Raw genomic sequence first — 16,350 nt, 5'->3', positions numbered from 1 at the left:
TATGTTGTTAGTCCTGATTCCATATTTTAGTAGGCTATAAAAAATTAAGCTACTTAACATCAATCATATGAAAATCTTTTCAAGTAATAATATGATCTTCCAAACTAAATAATAATAAGTAAATAAGTGGTGAAAACCTGCTAGCCATCAAACTGAAACCAAAAGCTAGAAATGACACAAGGTTAGAACGGCATAACTGCAGGCCCCACTGCAACTTGAATAATACATAGCACATTTTGCCGGATTTCAAAAATTCACAACAGTAAATCATCAAAATAGCGAAAACTCAATTAAACTATACAAAACTTACCACTTCATTGATCATGAATGGATATAATTACATGATGAACCTTTTTTGCAGTTGCCATTTTCATGGAACTCGCATATTCTTCGGTGTTCTGGATGAGGTCTAGATGGCCCCTCTGCATTACCGGAAGGCATCCAATTTCTGGACTGCCTTCCGGAGCCATACCCAGACCCAGTGCCACGAAAATCACCATTTCTGGAGCCAAAATTCCTTTCTCTAAACTTGTCGTTGCGGAAGGTTGAGTTGCTTGGGTTTTCTTTCGTTGAATCCCAAGTTGAGGTTTTGCTTTCATGACCAATCCTTGGAGTGTTGATTGCGCCTGTATTTACCTGGTTTGGAATTCCCCAGGCATTTTGATTCATATTCCCTACAACAGGTGCAGGCATAAAAACAGGATTTTGGCTTGTATTCCCCGGCAAAGGGGCATTCCAAAATGGATATGAAGCAACATTTCCTTGTGCCACTGGTCTGCAGCCATCATTTGGGATGGTGCTAACTTGTGGAGCTCCCCAAACAAAATTTGAAGATGCATTTCCTTGAGACGGAAATGAAACACCTTGTCCCCAAGCAAAATTTGCATTTGGTGGTACTACCCAAGGCATGTTCATGTTCCCCTGTGCCATCATTCCCCAACCAAGATTATTTGCAGCTCCAAAGCCACCTTGTATTCCTGAACCACAAAGGAAGTTTCCAACTGCAGCTGCCACGTTACTAAAATTTTGAAATTGATTGGCCACTTGCCAACTTTGGTTGTTAACTTCTGGAGTCCCAGCACCCCAACTCATGTTGGGTGGTTGAAAAGTTACTGCACTTGTGCTATTGCTCAATTGTGAAGATGAAAATGGCTTGGAAACATCAGATGAAACTAGCAGTGTGTTTTGGCAGTTAACTGAAGTAGAAACACTGGTACTTAAACTGGAAAGCACTGTAGTCGAATTCAAATAAGGTGTTGACTGTTCTCTGCCCCTTGCATCATTAGGCACATTCCAGTTACCTGAACCGACAGTCTGAGGAACTAGATGATTAGGATGTGCATTTTGGGATTGAGCCTGATCACATGTATTTAGTGGGTGCACGGTGGCAAAAGAAGTGCCTGAATTTTTTGTGAAAGAGTTGGTATATGCTGACTGTAGAATTTCAGGAGCAGCCTTAGGTAATGTAGAAGCATCTGATCTCTGAGGTGAAACAGAATCCAAAGCATTAGATGCTACTGCAGACTTCACATCTAATGCTCCAACCTTTTGAAACCTTGTGTGGGAAAGATCACATGGAGGTACTTGTGGCACTGTATTAGACTCTGTACTAGAAGTACTGTGGTCAATCAACTTATCTGTCAACTGAGATACAGCATGATTACTGCAACTGTCTGAATTAAGAAGAATAGCTAAGTCATGCTTCTGAGTAGCATATCCATCGAATGCTGATACCTCACCTGCTACGTCAGTCCTTGGTTGTATATTATTCCCTTTAAGAAAAACACATTAGTCAAGTAAAAGTTCTGAGGTGCAAAGACGAAAAATTGTAAGAAATTCAATCCCTTACCATGCATGGATAAAGTGGTTCTTCCAGGAGTTGTGCCAGGTTGTTCAAGAAACTCCTTGCCCGGATCCATTTCAGATGGAATGACTGCAGGCTGATTATGCAAGTCAAAGGATACCTGTTGAGTCGATTCAGAATTTACAGCATTCACCACTACCTGTTCATGTATAGAAGTTTTATAAAAATCAGAGTTTCCTGTGCCATGCTTATTGTCCAAGTTGGCAATTAAATCAGTGCAAGCAGCAATACTGACAGACTGATCATTCTGAGGAGCAGTATTTTGATACACCAAATGTGACCCGAGAGAAGACTGGCCAGCAGGAACACCTGCATAATCAGACTTCGAATGATTGCCTTTTTCTATGTAAATCGAAAGTGAAGTAGCTGTTCCATGCATTTTACTCGTATTGATGATAGAAGGGGAACTGGAGCTCAAATCAGCTGAATTCCCCACTAAAGTTGTTTCACTAGTTTTCACAAGTTGTGTGGGCTTGATATCCTCAACTACCCACGCAGGCAGGTCCTTCTGAAAGTTCCCAGCAAGTGCATCGGTTAGCAATATGGAGTCTTCTTGCCTTTCCCATTTTCTCCATATTCCCAAGTTAGATGGGAAGTGTTTACTCCACTTCCTCAACTGCACCATTGAGAATGGCCCCTGAATCTTTCCAGATGGATCTTTATAGTGCCATAGCTTCTCAGTCTCAATGGTATTAGATTGAGGATCAACTTTAGCGGGTAAAGTTTCCAATTTAGGCTCAATTTGGACGACCGATTCCCTCAAAGGTTCTTTATTTTCTGACAAAGGCTCAACAGCAGGTGCTTTTGACTCGATTTTTTGAGTTTCTACATGAATCTTCTCATCTATTTTTTGGGGAAGAAACTCACTTGCTCTTACATCCATAGTCGATTGTAGCTCCATGCTCTGAAAATCAGTATTATATCTAGCTCTACCCATTGCATCGACATTGTTGGAGCTCTTTGGTGCTCCACTCCAATTATAGCCATCTTCTTTTTGTGGGAAAATTAACTCCCTTCCCTTGAAGGTAGGTTCCATCGGATTACCTGCATTTATATTGTAAAATCATAATAACAGCAAAGCCTCCAAGAAGCATAAATCAAATTGGAACTTATGGGGTGCGTTGCAAATATAGTAAAACTAACATAAAGGAACAACAAAAAGGCTTACGGCACCTTCTTTATTTTCATCTTCATCTCCATCTTCCTCAGGAGACTCATAGCTAGGATCCATCTTCGGGTCAACATGTATATCGGGTGCTTCAAGCCTCTTCATTTGCTCTTCAGGAGAGTTAAGAAGCTGCAACTTTTCTACACATTCTCTATGCGTAAAACATAGTTAAGGTAGCAAACAAGTAAAATGAAAACAACATCTTCGCTAAAAGAACTTTGGCTGAAAAAGTGCAAAATAAACCACTAAAAAAAGTAGATGCAACCAACCAACTACTTTGCAGTGCGATTATAACAAAATAAACTACTAAAAGCAACTTAAAGCCAATTGCAAAATTTGCTAAGCATTTAATCACTTTACATCATACTTTTCACCAAACCAAGCAGACCTAAATAAAAAATTTTGATATAAAAAGGTCTCATAAATCTGCATATCACAAAATCAGATGGCACGAAAAAATGCATAAACACAACACTCCAGGAAAGACAGGTCCAATGAATATGAAACAATTGAAATAAAAAAAATATATTAAATAACTAATTCATTGAAATGAAATACAAAGCTAAAACAAGCTGATATAGAATCCTCCACAAAAAATATAATATTGCATTTGTACTGAATCCGCTTCCAACTGTTGTGATATAAGAAGTACATTTGCCTAAGTTAGCCTACACAAATAATTTAATATAAAAATACTTATCATTTTAAAAGCACAAATTAAGGATGTTAACTCTGCATAAATTATTAAATCCAAACTGAAAATATAACTAACTCAACCATTTCACAGAAAGGATATTCCTTTTTTCTTCCCTTTTCACTTGCACGATCACGAAGATGGGTGAGCCGTAATTTTTCACTTTCCAAATGCTGTGAAAGAAGCACGGGCATGGCAAAGAAAAAAGTAAACATACTAGAAAATTCAAAGTGCATATATACATCCTCCAGGCTGTGCAAGATTTGAGGAACTTACATCACTGACCCTCACAGCATGTAGAACCCTCGCTTTTTCTTGAACTTCTCCCTGAAATAAAAAAATATCATGAACCAGTTCAGAAGCATTGCTATACATGATTAGGTTACATAATAACTAAGAATTGTAAAATTAGCATTACCACTGTCAGCCTACTGATAAACCCAAATTTTATGCTCTGCCGTAAGCGCTTGCACTCCTCCTAGAAAACAAAAAGTAAATTAGAAAATTTCAAAATACAAGACAAAATAATTCACACAAATAAAAATAACATAAAGATAACCACAACTGATTTATTACTGCAAATTAAGGTATCAAATAACACAAAACAATAATCAGTAATGCTTTCCAAAGCTTATCAAAATCAACATTAACATATATACAGCATTGAAACATTATTTACCAGCATACATATTTATGGTAACAAAGTTTTTCCAAATCCTTCAAAAAGCATAACAATTGAAGAAGAAGAATTGTTCCATTCTCCTTTTACTCAATTCAGTTCAAAATCAAAGGAATTAGAACCTAATTATCCTACTGAGATTCTACCATGGGCCAATGTTGGTGCTTTGCAGCTAGGTGTGCAGCTTTTTTTTTTCATTTTGTCGATAATTTTAGCCCAAAGTCTATTTGTCTTAGAGAGTTTGCGTGGTTAGTAAAAAAGCATTTATTGGGCCAATCTCCCAAGCAAATAAATAAGTGGACTTCCAAATATTCCTTATAGATTAAGAGGTGATTAATTAAAAAATTTAAGTTTCATGTCCGCTTGATCTAGATAAATTATCATAGATCACTCTTGTTGGCAAGCTTCATGCAGCTGTGGGAAAAGCATCCTTTATTTTTTTACGGGTGCATGCTTATGTAATACTATGTGTAAAACTGATTTTTTTGTCTAAATTGTTCAGCATCAGAGTAGAGCTTGATTATCTCCAAATTTAACTATGAACTCTGGTTGAGCCGAACAAGGAGACTTCAGCAACCAATTAGGTGCTTCAAGCTAAGCAAATCACAGCCAATGCTACCAATCAAGATTTGTATGACTAATCCTAAAGCTATGACTCATCTTTGCATGAACCAACTCAACTATCACTAGGGTTCTACTATGTGTAAAATTTTGATCATGTCTTAAGAAAGGGTGAATTTCTTGTGCACGATAATTACCCATTATTTTAAATTTCACTTGCTTTCAATGTGGATTTGAACTAAAGACTAAAAATTCTTTCATTTTCTCCCCTCACACAAAGATCATTTATCAGCCTCTATACAATCTGAGTTTGACTACAAGGATTGATGTGGAGACCATCAATTATCAGCAAATGTAGCTGCTTAGGGGCAAAGTGACTCACATGATTTGAGGCCTACAAAAAATGAATGAGAACTCATCACGACTCATCTTATCATTTGGTAGTCTTCATCATATTTTCCCTTCCCATCCTCACCATCCTAAGAGAATGGGCAAGATGACAGCTACAGTGGGCATCAGCGATGCAAAAGACTTTACAATAAAAAGATATGCACTATCTAATATGCACGTGTGATGTAGCCCAACATGTAGATCAAGAAAATAAAGTCAAATATCCATTTACATACCTAAACAAGAGTGCCCAATCAAAGAACCATCACAAGAGCGCAATTAAAAAGAAAAATTAAATTTGTATTTTATTAATTAAATTTCATAGTTAGTATCCAATCTTTTTTAAATTTCAAAATTAGAGACATATATGGGCGGACAATAATAAAAAATAATTCAGAAGGGTTGGCACATTCATCCATTAATGACCACCTGCTTTTCACTTCAAAATTACCTTATGCTTTTTTGAATTTAGCTTAATAAAAACTTTATAAATAGAGTTAGTATGTAATGACCTATTTTATTTGTTGAATAAAATATTTGACTAATTTTCCTCTTTTTGTTTTGTGCCTAGTGGCTTCAACTGTGCCCTTATTGTGAATAAGATTAAGTAATTAACTTTTTTCTTTCTTTAGTTATTTACTATCCCTCCATAACACCTATTATGAAGTACTAGATATGATGTTTGTATATTAGGAAGCTTGATTATAAGAAATCTAATAAATAGGAAACCTACTTTAGAGATCTAATTGCAGGATCTTTCCTTTATTAAAAATATTTCTAATCTATAGAGATTGGAGTATATATAAATATATAACATACATTTTCAATTAGCGAATAAGAAAAAAAAGGAAGTTTTCCTTCACATGGTATCAAAGACACACATAACTTTGTCTGCTTCGCCTTCATCCTAAGATGGGATTAGGGCATCAATAAGCAATGTCTGCTTTGTTAGGCGTTGTTCGCCTTCAACATGTGATGGGATTCGGCCATCGATTGACAATGCCTGCTTCGTCATCATACGTTTTGTCTAGGTTGAACAGCACTATCCGCGTCGGTCTGCTTCATCTTTGCCAGATCGGTGTCTTCTTTGGCTGCTTCTTTCAGCTTTGTCGGCCTCATTTGGGTTTGTTTGTCTTCGAAGGTCATTAAATTGTTTGTCGAGTCGTTTGTCTCCTACAACTCGGAAACATTTGTCTATAGTTTTCATCTCACCCTTCAACTCATCCTTCAGTACTAATTCAGTCTCCTTGAATATTTGGGGACAATCATGATCATGGTCATGAGACAAAAATATATTATGACGATTTGGTTTCATCAACATCTAAAATTATGGATGAAAAATTAAATGGAATTCAAATGCTTTTATTGGAAAAAAACTGTGTGACTCTACTTAAAAAGTATTTCACAAGAGTCACCTTAATGATAATCTCCCAGCTGAGACTAATTTAAATTATTCTGAGTGAATGAGAGCTGATGTCATGTTATTCATACAAATATAAAACTCTATTTAACCTGATCAAACTCATTCTGACTTTGTTAAATATGCAATGGATGAATTGGCAATTGTGTTTTTTGGGAGATAAAATATTTCTCGAATCTTTAATACATGTAAATAGTCTTATCGAGTTGAACAAGACCAATCACTAACACATATCACATACACTTTAAGCATTTTTATGAAGAATTAAATGCATTATTTTCCTTACAACAACCTAATGCTCTTGCTAACCAAAAAAAAAGAAAAAAACAGATTAATAAACCTTAATCTAAGCACAGTTATGGAAATGAGAGTCAAGGCTCGAGGGCAATTTGCTACTACTGCTATGAAACAGGTCATATGAAAAGAACGTGTCAGAAGTTGCTCAAATAAATCAAAAGGGTTATGGGTAACAATCAGGTCGCATGGTCACTATTAATGAAGCCTCTCAGAGTTGAGACTCTCTATTTCTGCAGATGAATATTTTAAATTCATCTAAATCCAAAAAGTATCCAAGAAATCTCCGTCTATCACTACCCTTGCTGAGTCAAATGACAATGAAACTTGTCTTTTTTCCTTTTCCATATAGTGATTTGAAGCTAGAATTCACCTTTTTGTCAAATGACCAAAAAATTCTGATGGCTGAACTATAAAAAATTAGCAGTTAACTCAAAAAAAATTGATAGCATTATCAAACAAAAGGTCCATGCTTATTCAGCTTGGCAAAAAACCCAAGAGAACAAAATAATATCAACTAATTCAACCAAATTTACCTCTGTGAAGTCCTGATTTGAAATGATATCAATAGTTATTACTTCTTTCTTGTCTAAATTTATAATCTCAAGCATCACATCTGTCGCCCTTTTCCCCGTTTTGTATTCCTCAGGTGCTTTTCCGCATCCTGAAAAAATAGAAAGAGGATAGGCAAATCTATGTTTTGCTTAAGATATCAATAAGAAATAAAATAAAAGGATAAAATTTGGATATGTAAATAGTTGTAGGTGTGGGTATGTGTGAGAATCGGGATGCAGTTACACTCACCAACCACTTGCACTAACCGATAAACTTCTTGTTTTTGACTAGAAGCAGTGACCCTAATTCTCACAAATGATCCAAAAACCTTTTCACTAAAGGTGCTCATGTCATCAAGAAGCTCTTCCATCAAAGAACGTCGCAAATACATCATGTTTATGTTGTAAACATCAATCGCTGCATAATCATAAAAGTTGGCTTGTAGCTTGCTATCCACTCGTTTCCATGTTATACATCTTTTATTTGTAATCATCAAATCATTGATTACTTCATTTCCCATTTCAATGAGATTTGTGTCACCTCCTTGTTTTTCATCTGACTCGGGTGATGAGACCTTAATAAGAAAGTGAGACTCGATAAGCTTCAGCATTTCAAAGTGTCCAACGCGTGATTTACCAAATAGTGCTAGTAGCATTTTATCACATATGATTTGGCTCCTTCTTCGTGGATCACGAAGTTTGTTTACCTTTATATAATCAAGTAGAAGTTCTTGAACGTCATATTGTGAAAGGATACCCTTATCACCATTTTTCACATGTGACACGAAAGCCAATAGCTCCTTTGAAGCCCAATTATCATCCTCAAGGGCAGTTGTTGGTCCTTTATCCACATCTCCAAGCAAGTTCTCTTCAGCGGCTCTTCTTGACTTCCTTTTATGTTTCTTTCTTGAAGTTTTTTTAAAAGCAGGAACCTCGCTTTCAGTATCATTAGCTGTGCCCTCCTCATTGACAGTTTTTCTAGACCTCTTTTTCACCTTAATCAATAAGGGGCTCCCCTGGTGAACCGTTGAGAATTCAGTCTTTTCCTCTTTTATCAAACTGTTAGCATTCCTTGAATGCTTTTTCATTCTCTTTCTGGAAGTACTTTCAGGCGGGGACATCCTTTCAATTTGAACGTCTTTCCCGGATATCTCACAGGGAGTCCTTGAAAGGTTCAACTTCTTTTTTGATAAAATACTTTCATCTTGACAAGCTGAGAATCTGTCTGAACTGGCTCCTTGTTCATCATCTGAAGATTCCTCATTCGCAATGTCTATACTACAGACCTTTGATGCAACTCTAGCCTTTGCTATTTCATCTAAGTTCAGTGATAGCTTACCTTTCAACTCTAACCAGTAGTCCTTGAAAAGGAACTCCCAACAGCTACGATCATTAAAATCTACTCCATCCTACACAATTAATCATCAAAAAACATATATGTAAGTAGAAATCATCATCATTGATTGGTATGTATAGCATACAAGAAAAAATAAATGAGAAGAGTTTATTTGAAATCAAATGCTACACCAAAATATAATACTCCACAAACATGAAATTAAAAACAACATAAATAAAAGTATGAATGCCCTAGTTAATCCCATGAAGCATCCATTTTCACAAATGAAGGCAAGACTTACTTTGAAAAACCACAAGAGAAGTTCAATGTTCTCCTAAAATTCATAGCAATAACAGTGATGTCAAAAGAGCACTTTTGAAGTGGAGCAGTTCGATAGGAAAACATCATTTTGTGCTCTACTTGAAAGCATGTCGGCATAGTGATGTGCATGTTTAACGCTCTTGGCTTGTGGGTGCAAGTCAGAAGTCAAAATGCGGTAAGTTATTATTTTCGGCTGCAGTTCAAGATGTTACTATTTTGTTTTTAATCAGCTACAGAAATTCTCTCTCATTACACTTGGACATTCTCCATCACATTGGAATCGCAGACACCAACCGGCACAATAAGAGTTACACAATACGCGCCGAAGCACAACAAGAGCTGAGTTACACAAATGACCTCACACAATATAGATGACCTCACTTTGCTTTATACCTTCTATTATTTCTTAATTTTTACTTTTGAAAATTTTTGTTCGAACAAATTTTTCGTAAAGAAATAAAATATCTCTTTAGTTTTCTTAAATTAATACTAATTGTTAATAATATATTATTAGTTCTTAACTTACAATAAAATGTATCAATTTACAACTATGTTTTATAGAAATTTTTTTAAATATCATGATAAATGTAACATTTCCTATGGCGTGCACTTTGATTAGATAAAGCATGCTCTTTGTTTGTCTTTCGAGCTTCAAATCCAACAAACCCCATTGCACATACATTAACATTGAGTAATGTCATACTGATGCGGTTTAATTCTCTCAAGATTTATCACGCCACAAGAACTTTTCATTCCTTGCTAAATGCTAAATTATTATGAGACAAGTCTTCATGCAATGGACTCGCCAAAGCATATTCAAGCTTATAGTTGGTTAATCTGCAAATGGAACAGTTCTAGATTTAAAGTTATGCAGTATTTTAAGCCCACACCAAACAACGGGTTTAACTTTATGTATTGCCTCCAATGGTCATGCCTTTCTAGAATCTTAATTGACGATTTTTTAAGTAAATTTTTTGGTAACCAATAAATTTCACTTGAGCTTTTCTAGTTATCTTTTTTAAAAGAACACATTTTCATCACATTTTGTTTCTTTTCATGAAATTTGGCATAAGCTTTATGATTGCTGCCTAAAGCATCTCACCAACAACTCACTTATAATCCCAATCATGAGAACTTTCAAGCCAACACCCCAAATTCACAAATCACAAAACAATGCTATCATTGTTAATCATTTTCTATGCTTTTATCTGATTCAAACAGAATGAACAAACGTTAAAAGCCAAGTTTGAGCATGAATAATTCACTCACATATCAGGTGTGGAAAATGGAAACCTCAGTTGTTTCTGTATTAATTTAGTTCGTAGTGTATCGAGTATGTTTCTAAAACACTCTCTCATACCAAAATAATATAAGAGTTATCAACTTCCGTATATCACAGAATCTTATCCTCAGGGGGAGATCTCAAACTATAGAAGATAAAGATTGTAACACATCTAGTTTTGTCAACGAGAACACACTTCTAATCTATTTCTGCCAACTCAAAATGATCTCGACATCACCATATTGATTCTTGAACAAAATGTCCCCGAGACCATTGAATCTACTCCTCTACCTGCATCTGCACATGTCAATCACAAATTTATCTAGATTTATGACTCTACGAGATGCACTCAAGTTAACTCAAACAAGAAGAGCAATACTGAAATTGATACAATTTCAAATACCATCTGTGGTACTATTAGTGAAGATTGAAAACATATTAAGTGTTAATTTTCCCAATGAAAATGGCATTAATCTTCTTATTGTTAAAGAATCTACCAGAAGTTACATGACCTAACCTTTACACCTATTGTCTCACGGCATATCACTTAAACGACTTTCTCATCTCCATAAAACTTTCATGTTCTCTATCCCAAAAATTTTAGTTGAGTCATTCTCAATAAATAAATGAAAAAAATGCTATGAGACAGAAGGATTGCATTAAAGAAAAATAACATGTTGGAGATCATCAACAAGCCTGGGAAAAAGAAAATAGTAGAATGAAAATGGGTTTTTACTCTGAATTACAAGATAAATGGTTTTATTTAACGATACAAAGCAAAATTAGTAGCAAAGGGTTATATATAAACATATAAAGTTGCCTATCAAGAGACATTCACCCTGTGGCAAAGATTGAACACGATGACAATAATGATATCTCAAGCCAACACTTCAATTGCCAACTTCAACAACATGATGTTAGGAAAGCTTTATTGCATGGGATACAACAACAAAAACAAACCTTTATCCTACTAAACGGGGTTGACTACGTGAATCCTTTTTCTCCATTGTGTCCTATTTGTGTATCATATATATATTCTTTCATTTAAATGAAAACAGGAACTCCATAGGACACCATGGAGCAGAAGGATTCATGTAGCACCTAGTGGGATAAAGGCTTGTTGTTGTTATTGTTGTGTACCAAACTTAACTCATTTTTAAAATTTTCCATGGTGTGTTGGTGTGTCCCTTTGTTCATTAGCTAAATAACCTAATATTAAAACCCACATCAACATCTCACGCTGACAAAACCTTAAACCTAATACCAAGTTTAATATAGGATGCAGATCTAAGTAAAAGTAAAACATCATGCAACAAAAATGTAAGATTTGCATGACCTAAGCTATTAAGCCTGAGCAACCGTTGATTATAATTCATGAAAACCTAGAAGTAACAAAAGCCAATTCAAATGAAAATATTATAGCTTCGCACTAAACATTAACTTCTAGAAATGAGATTACAAGGAGGTACACATGATTAAAATTTATGCAATCAACGGGAATCGAGATATAGAAAATACGATCATACACCCACTTTCAAACCAATAACTGGAAAATCTAAAAGGAGAGGATAAGAAAAAGAAACACCAAGAGTATTCACCAAAAAACATAACATGGCATGCCTGTACAAAAAGATAACTTCTCCCAAATGCTTGAAATCTCTTAATCAAGAAATTAAATACAAGAAAAATCAAGAATTGCTAATGATTTTAAAAATCTTAAACAGCAGGTAACAAGTTCTGAACATGCCACAGACAACATTTATATTTACAAAAATGATTCAAAATAGCTTCCACAAATCGTAGAACTGCAATCAGATTCTTTAGAAAGCATAATTAGAGGAATTGGCTTTTGACAGAGTGCCACCAAAGCCAAATGTTTACAGCTCTTGACAGATTTAGCAACAAAAGTCATGAAACAATAGCAATAACAGAAAGTAATGGATTCATAGTGCGCAAAGAACAGTTGATCAATAAGAGAAAAAGTTGATGAATGGGAGGTGTAGTACAACAACAGAGGAAGCCCGTGAATCATCAACAATGAAGAGAAGGAGCCATGGATAGCAACCTTAACTAAGTGAAGTCAAATAGAGACCTCAACAAAGACCAAAGAAAAACCCAAAAGGTCTTGATATTAATTATAGCATATCATTCTAGACATGCGCATACAGATGCCTAACATTTTTTTTTTCAACTTAATACTATAAATTTCATACTTAAGTTGATCATCGCAATGCAAATAGTCTGCATTTTCAAAGATAGTAGGCATTTGGGCTCTCATCAAGGTAACCTCCTTCAAGTAAAACTCCTTTGAATAACAATTATGAAGCTATACAAACATACCAAATAAGTTTATCTGTTACCGAGCAGATTAAAAGTAGAGTAAAACACATCTGCTCCACCTCAATCAACATTATAGAAACCTAGCAAAACCATTTCTTACCTCATGCAATCACTACAGAAAAAAAAGCCAGAACTAATCACAACAGAAAAAAGAGCCAAAGCTAACGGAATTACAAGTGGACTCAATCCATCAGAAATTAGCTGCGATTTTTTTGCGACGGAATTTTCCATTAAAATTTTCCAACAGGCTTTACTATGAAAACTCAGCAGGTTCATTTATTACTTGAAACCAGCAGAATTTTCAGTGGTCCGATGAAACATCCGCCAAAATGTTTGCCGAAAATGCCTATTATATTGAGCCCAACGAAACCCCATTCTTCCTTTTTTCTTTACTTCTATGCTCTGTCTGCTTACACAGTTCCCAACGCCATGCTTCCTTTTTTTCTTTACTTCGATGCTTTGTATGCTGACACAGTTCCCATCGCCCTAGCACCTTCAAAACACACCCAAACAGTAAATTTCTTCTAATTTCTTTATAGAACCAAAGCTCATCCGCTATTTTTTAGAACTATCAATTTGAGATTTTATCAGTTAAATTTTATGTTCTATCAATTTGAAGATTTTGATAAATTATACAATTTCTTATATGAGTTTTAAAAATTTGTTTGAAATCATCTATCTTACACTATATTTGTGTTAGGGGGTTAGATCTATTAATCTTTAGCTTACATCTACACAAATTTAACTAAACCCTATGTTTAATTTCTTCCCCAAGGTTAAATTCACTTAACAAAGTTTTATTTAATTAGTAGTTCTTGTTTATTTCCCTAGGTTAAATTCGCTTAAGAAAGTTAATTTACCTAGAAGTTGTTAAATTCAATTTTATCAATATTTTTTTAACCCATTAACAAATTCATGGTTAGTTAAAGTTCCGATGTTGTGATCATCTCAATTTTTTCAATGGTATGCATTATTCTTCGTACTCTAAAACCATCTTTTATTCCACCTAAGTGCTTGATTGTTGGGCTTAAATGCATAGATACGCAACTATTAGGTATTTAAATTGATAAGTTTAAACAATTCAATGTATTCATATGCAATTTACAATCAAAGGTTAAAATCTTATTGAGTTTTATTTATCGTTGCACAATACACAAACATCTGCAATGGAAATATCATCGATGTATAATAAGTTGCATAAGAACCAGAAAAAATAAACTGATGAATTCCTAAATAAAATAGAGTACTTCGTGCACATGATGTCTCAAATTCTTATTTGTCTTTCAGAGGAAAAGTTTGGAAGTCCATATATTAGACACAAGAATCAAGCATATTTAATGTATGATGAAGTCGGGTTGGATTTATATGGTAGAGGGTTCCAAATAAAGTACTGGTTCTAAACTTCACATGACACAATATGATGGTCAAAATTATGCTTTGACGAGCTTTTTAGAGCTTCAAACTAATATAAATTTAATAGACATGAAGAAATGGCATTTGATTCAGCAAGATCCCAATTTGTAGAAGCAATACTGAAGGATCCACTGAATATAGAAGCTCAAAATCTCAATGAACTATTGAATGCAACATAATTATTATTATAAGATGGTTACAAAAATCACTCTGAAATATTTGATGTTGTGAAAAAGCTCAATATAACTGAATATAACATGTCACAAGAATGTTTTAATCAGTTAGTTAGCAGGCCTATTAAAAGAGATTAACCCGAAGGAAAGTTTAATTCCAGAAGACTTATACATAACAAAAAAAATTGTTATCAAAATTAAATTTTAGCTCACAAAAAATAGATTACCATATTAATGTTTCCATTATACAGTAAGAAATAAAAATTGTATGTGGAATTTATGGAATATCAAAATTCAAGCCACAAAGCAAAAAGTGGCACAAACAGAAAGAAGTTCATATAATTGTTTTTTCTACTTACCACTTATTCCACATCTGCAAAGACTATACAAATCTATACGCTCTGCTAAGCATCTGAGATACCACCATGTAGAGCAAGCAAATTGAATTTGTTTAGTCATCCATCAAAAAAGAAGCATGGAAGCGCGTCAATCGTACTTAGACATTATTATTGAGGTATGCAATGTCATACTTCATTTATAAGTCAATTATTTAACGTCATACAATTAAGTTGTATTTCTTTATTCAGGGATTAACCTAAAGAGAAATTTAATTCTAGAAGACTTATACATAAAAAAAGCCGTATCCAAATTAAATTTTAGCTCATAAAAAATACAGTATTATATTAAGGGTTATATTTTATACTACAAGGATGACGTAAAAAAATATATAATGTAGATTTCATGGAATAACCAAATTCAAGCCACAAAGCAAAAAATAATGCAAATATTAAAAAGTTTCATACAATTGTTTATTCCACTTAACACTCATTTCATGTCTGCAAAGATTATATGCATCAATATACTTTATTAGACATGTGAGATGGCACTATGGGAGAGAAAGCAAACAAAATTTATTTAGTCATCCATCAAAAAAGAAGCATGAAAGCACTTCAATCGTACTTACTCTTTGTTGTTGAGTCATGCAACATCACACTTGATTTATATGTCAATTATTTAGCGCATATAGTCAAAGCTGTATTTTCTTATTCATGTTGGCTAGTAATAATAAAATCTATAACCAACAATTAGAAATGTGTATGATAAAATTTTTTAATGTTTCTCACACTAATTAATCGCAAAACCAAAAGAGAAAACTAATTTGTGATGAGCGAAAAATCTTATAAGATGTGATATGCTCACAAGATATTTTTACAAAGCAAAATTTTCAGATGAATGCAAGTCTTGTGAACTATCTTCAATTTTCATACATATACAATGTTATGAACTTGGAGCATTGTTGAAATGTTAGTTTGTTCATATTACATTATTATGTTGAAAAATTTTACTTAAATAAATAAAAAAAAGCTCATGATGTTTCTGCTCACTAATTAGTCATTCAGATAAAATAAGAATGCATTTATCAAAAGAAAATTTGAAAAATCTAAGCCTCCTCCTTGATTAAGTAAGCATCAGTTATAATAAATTATTAGCTCAATCTCAAAGATAGTTGATTCGCCCATGCTATCTAATTGTCAAATTTCAAATTATGGTATAAATCACAAAGGAACAAAAAAGAAAATGTTTTTAGATCCACCATATTAGCAGAAGAATTTATTGAACATAATCCTGATTTTATGCAAATAGAGAAAAACTTTACCAATATATTCCACACTATGATAGATGCTAAGAAAAAAAATAAAGATACTATGAAGGTGTCGCCACTTAAAAAAAAAAAAAAAAAAAAAAAAAAAAAAAGATGTTGTTTGGGGGTCGTCCGTAAGAAGTTGTCGGTCGCCGGAATCGAAATCTCGTCGCCCGCTTCGGAAGGACGTTTTAATTTACATATATATATATATATATA

The 16,350-nt window shown here is 34.0% G+C and overlaps 1 protein-coding gene across 1 annotated transcript in view; it reads right to left on the bottom strand.

Annotated features, from left to right (window-relative positions):
• Positions 1–273: 273 nt before the first annotated feature.
• LOC110018627 (zinc finger CCCH domain-containing protein 19-like) overlaps positions 274–16,350 on the bottom strand; it is a 32,890-nt gene continuing 16,813 nt past the window's right edge. The window contains exons 4-11 of the mRNA XM_020715989.1: positions 7,875–9,033; positions 7,607–7,734; positions 4,145–4,204; positions 4,003–4,053; positions 3,829–3,899; positions 3,038–3,189; positions 1,850–2,908; positions 274–1,772 (exon numbers count right to left, since the gene is read on the bottom strand). Of these exons, the coding sequence (XP_020571648.1) occupies positions 322–1,772; positions 1,850–2,908; positions 3,038–3,189; positions 3,829–3,899; positions 4,003–4,053; positions 4,145–4,204; positions 7,607–7,734; positions 7,875–9,033 (4,131 nt within the window). The 3' untranslated portion in view covers positions 274–321. The remainder of the gene's footprint in view (positions 1,773–1,849; positions 2,909–3,037; positions 3,190–3,828; positions 3,900–4,002; positions 4,054–4,144; positions 4,205–7,606; positions 7,735–7,874; positions 9,034–16,350) is intronic.

This window comes from Phalaenopsis equestris, unplaced genomic scaffold (genome assembly GCF_001263595.1).
Source record: "Phalaenopsis equestris unplaced genomic scaffold, ASM126359v1 Scaffold000028, whole genome shotgun sequence".
Taxonomy (NCBI): Eukaryota; Viridiplantae; Streptophyta; class Magnoliopsida; order Asparagales; family Orchidaceae; genus Phalaenopsis; species Phalaenopsis equestris.
The sequence above is the reverse complement of the archived record's forward strand: the minus strand, read 5'-3'. Positions and strand labels throughout refer to the sequence as shown.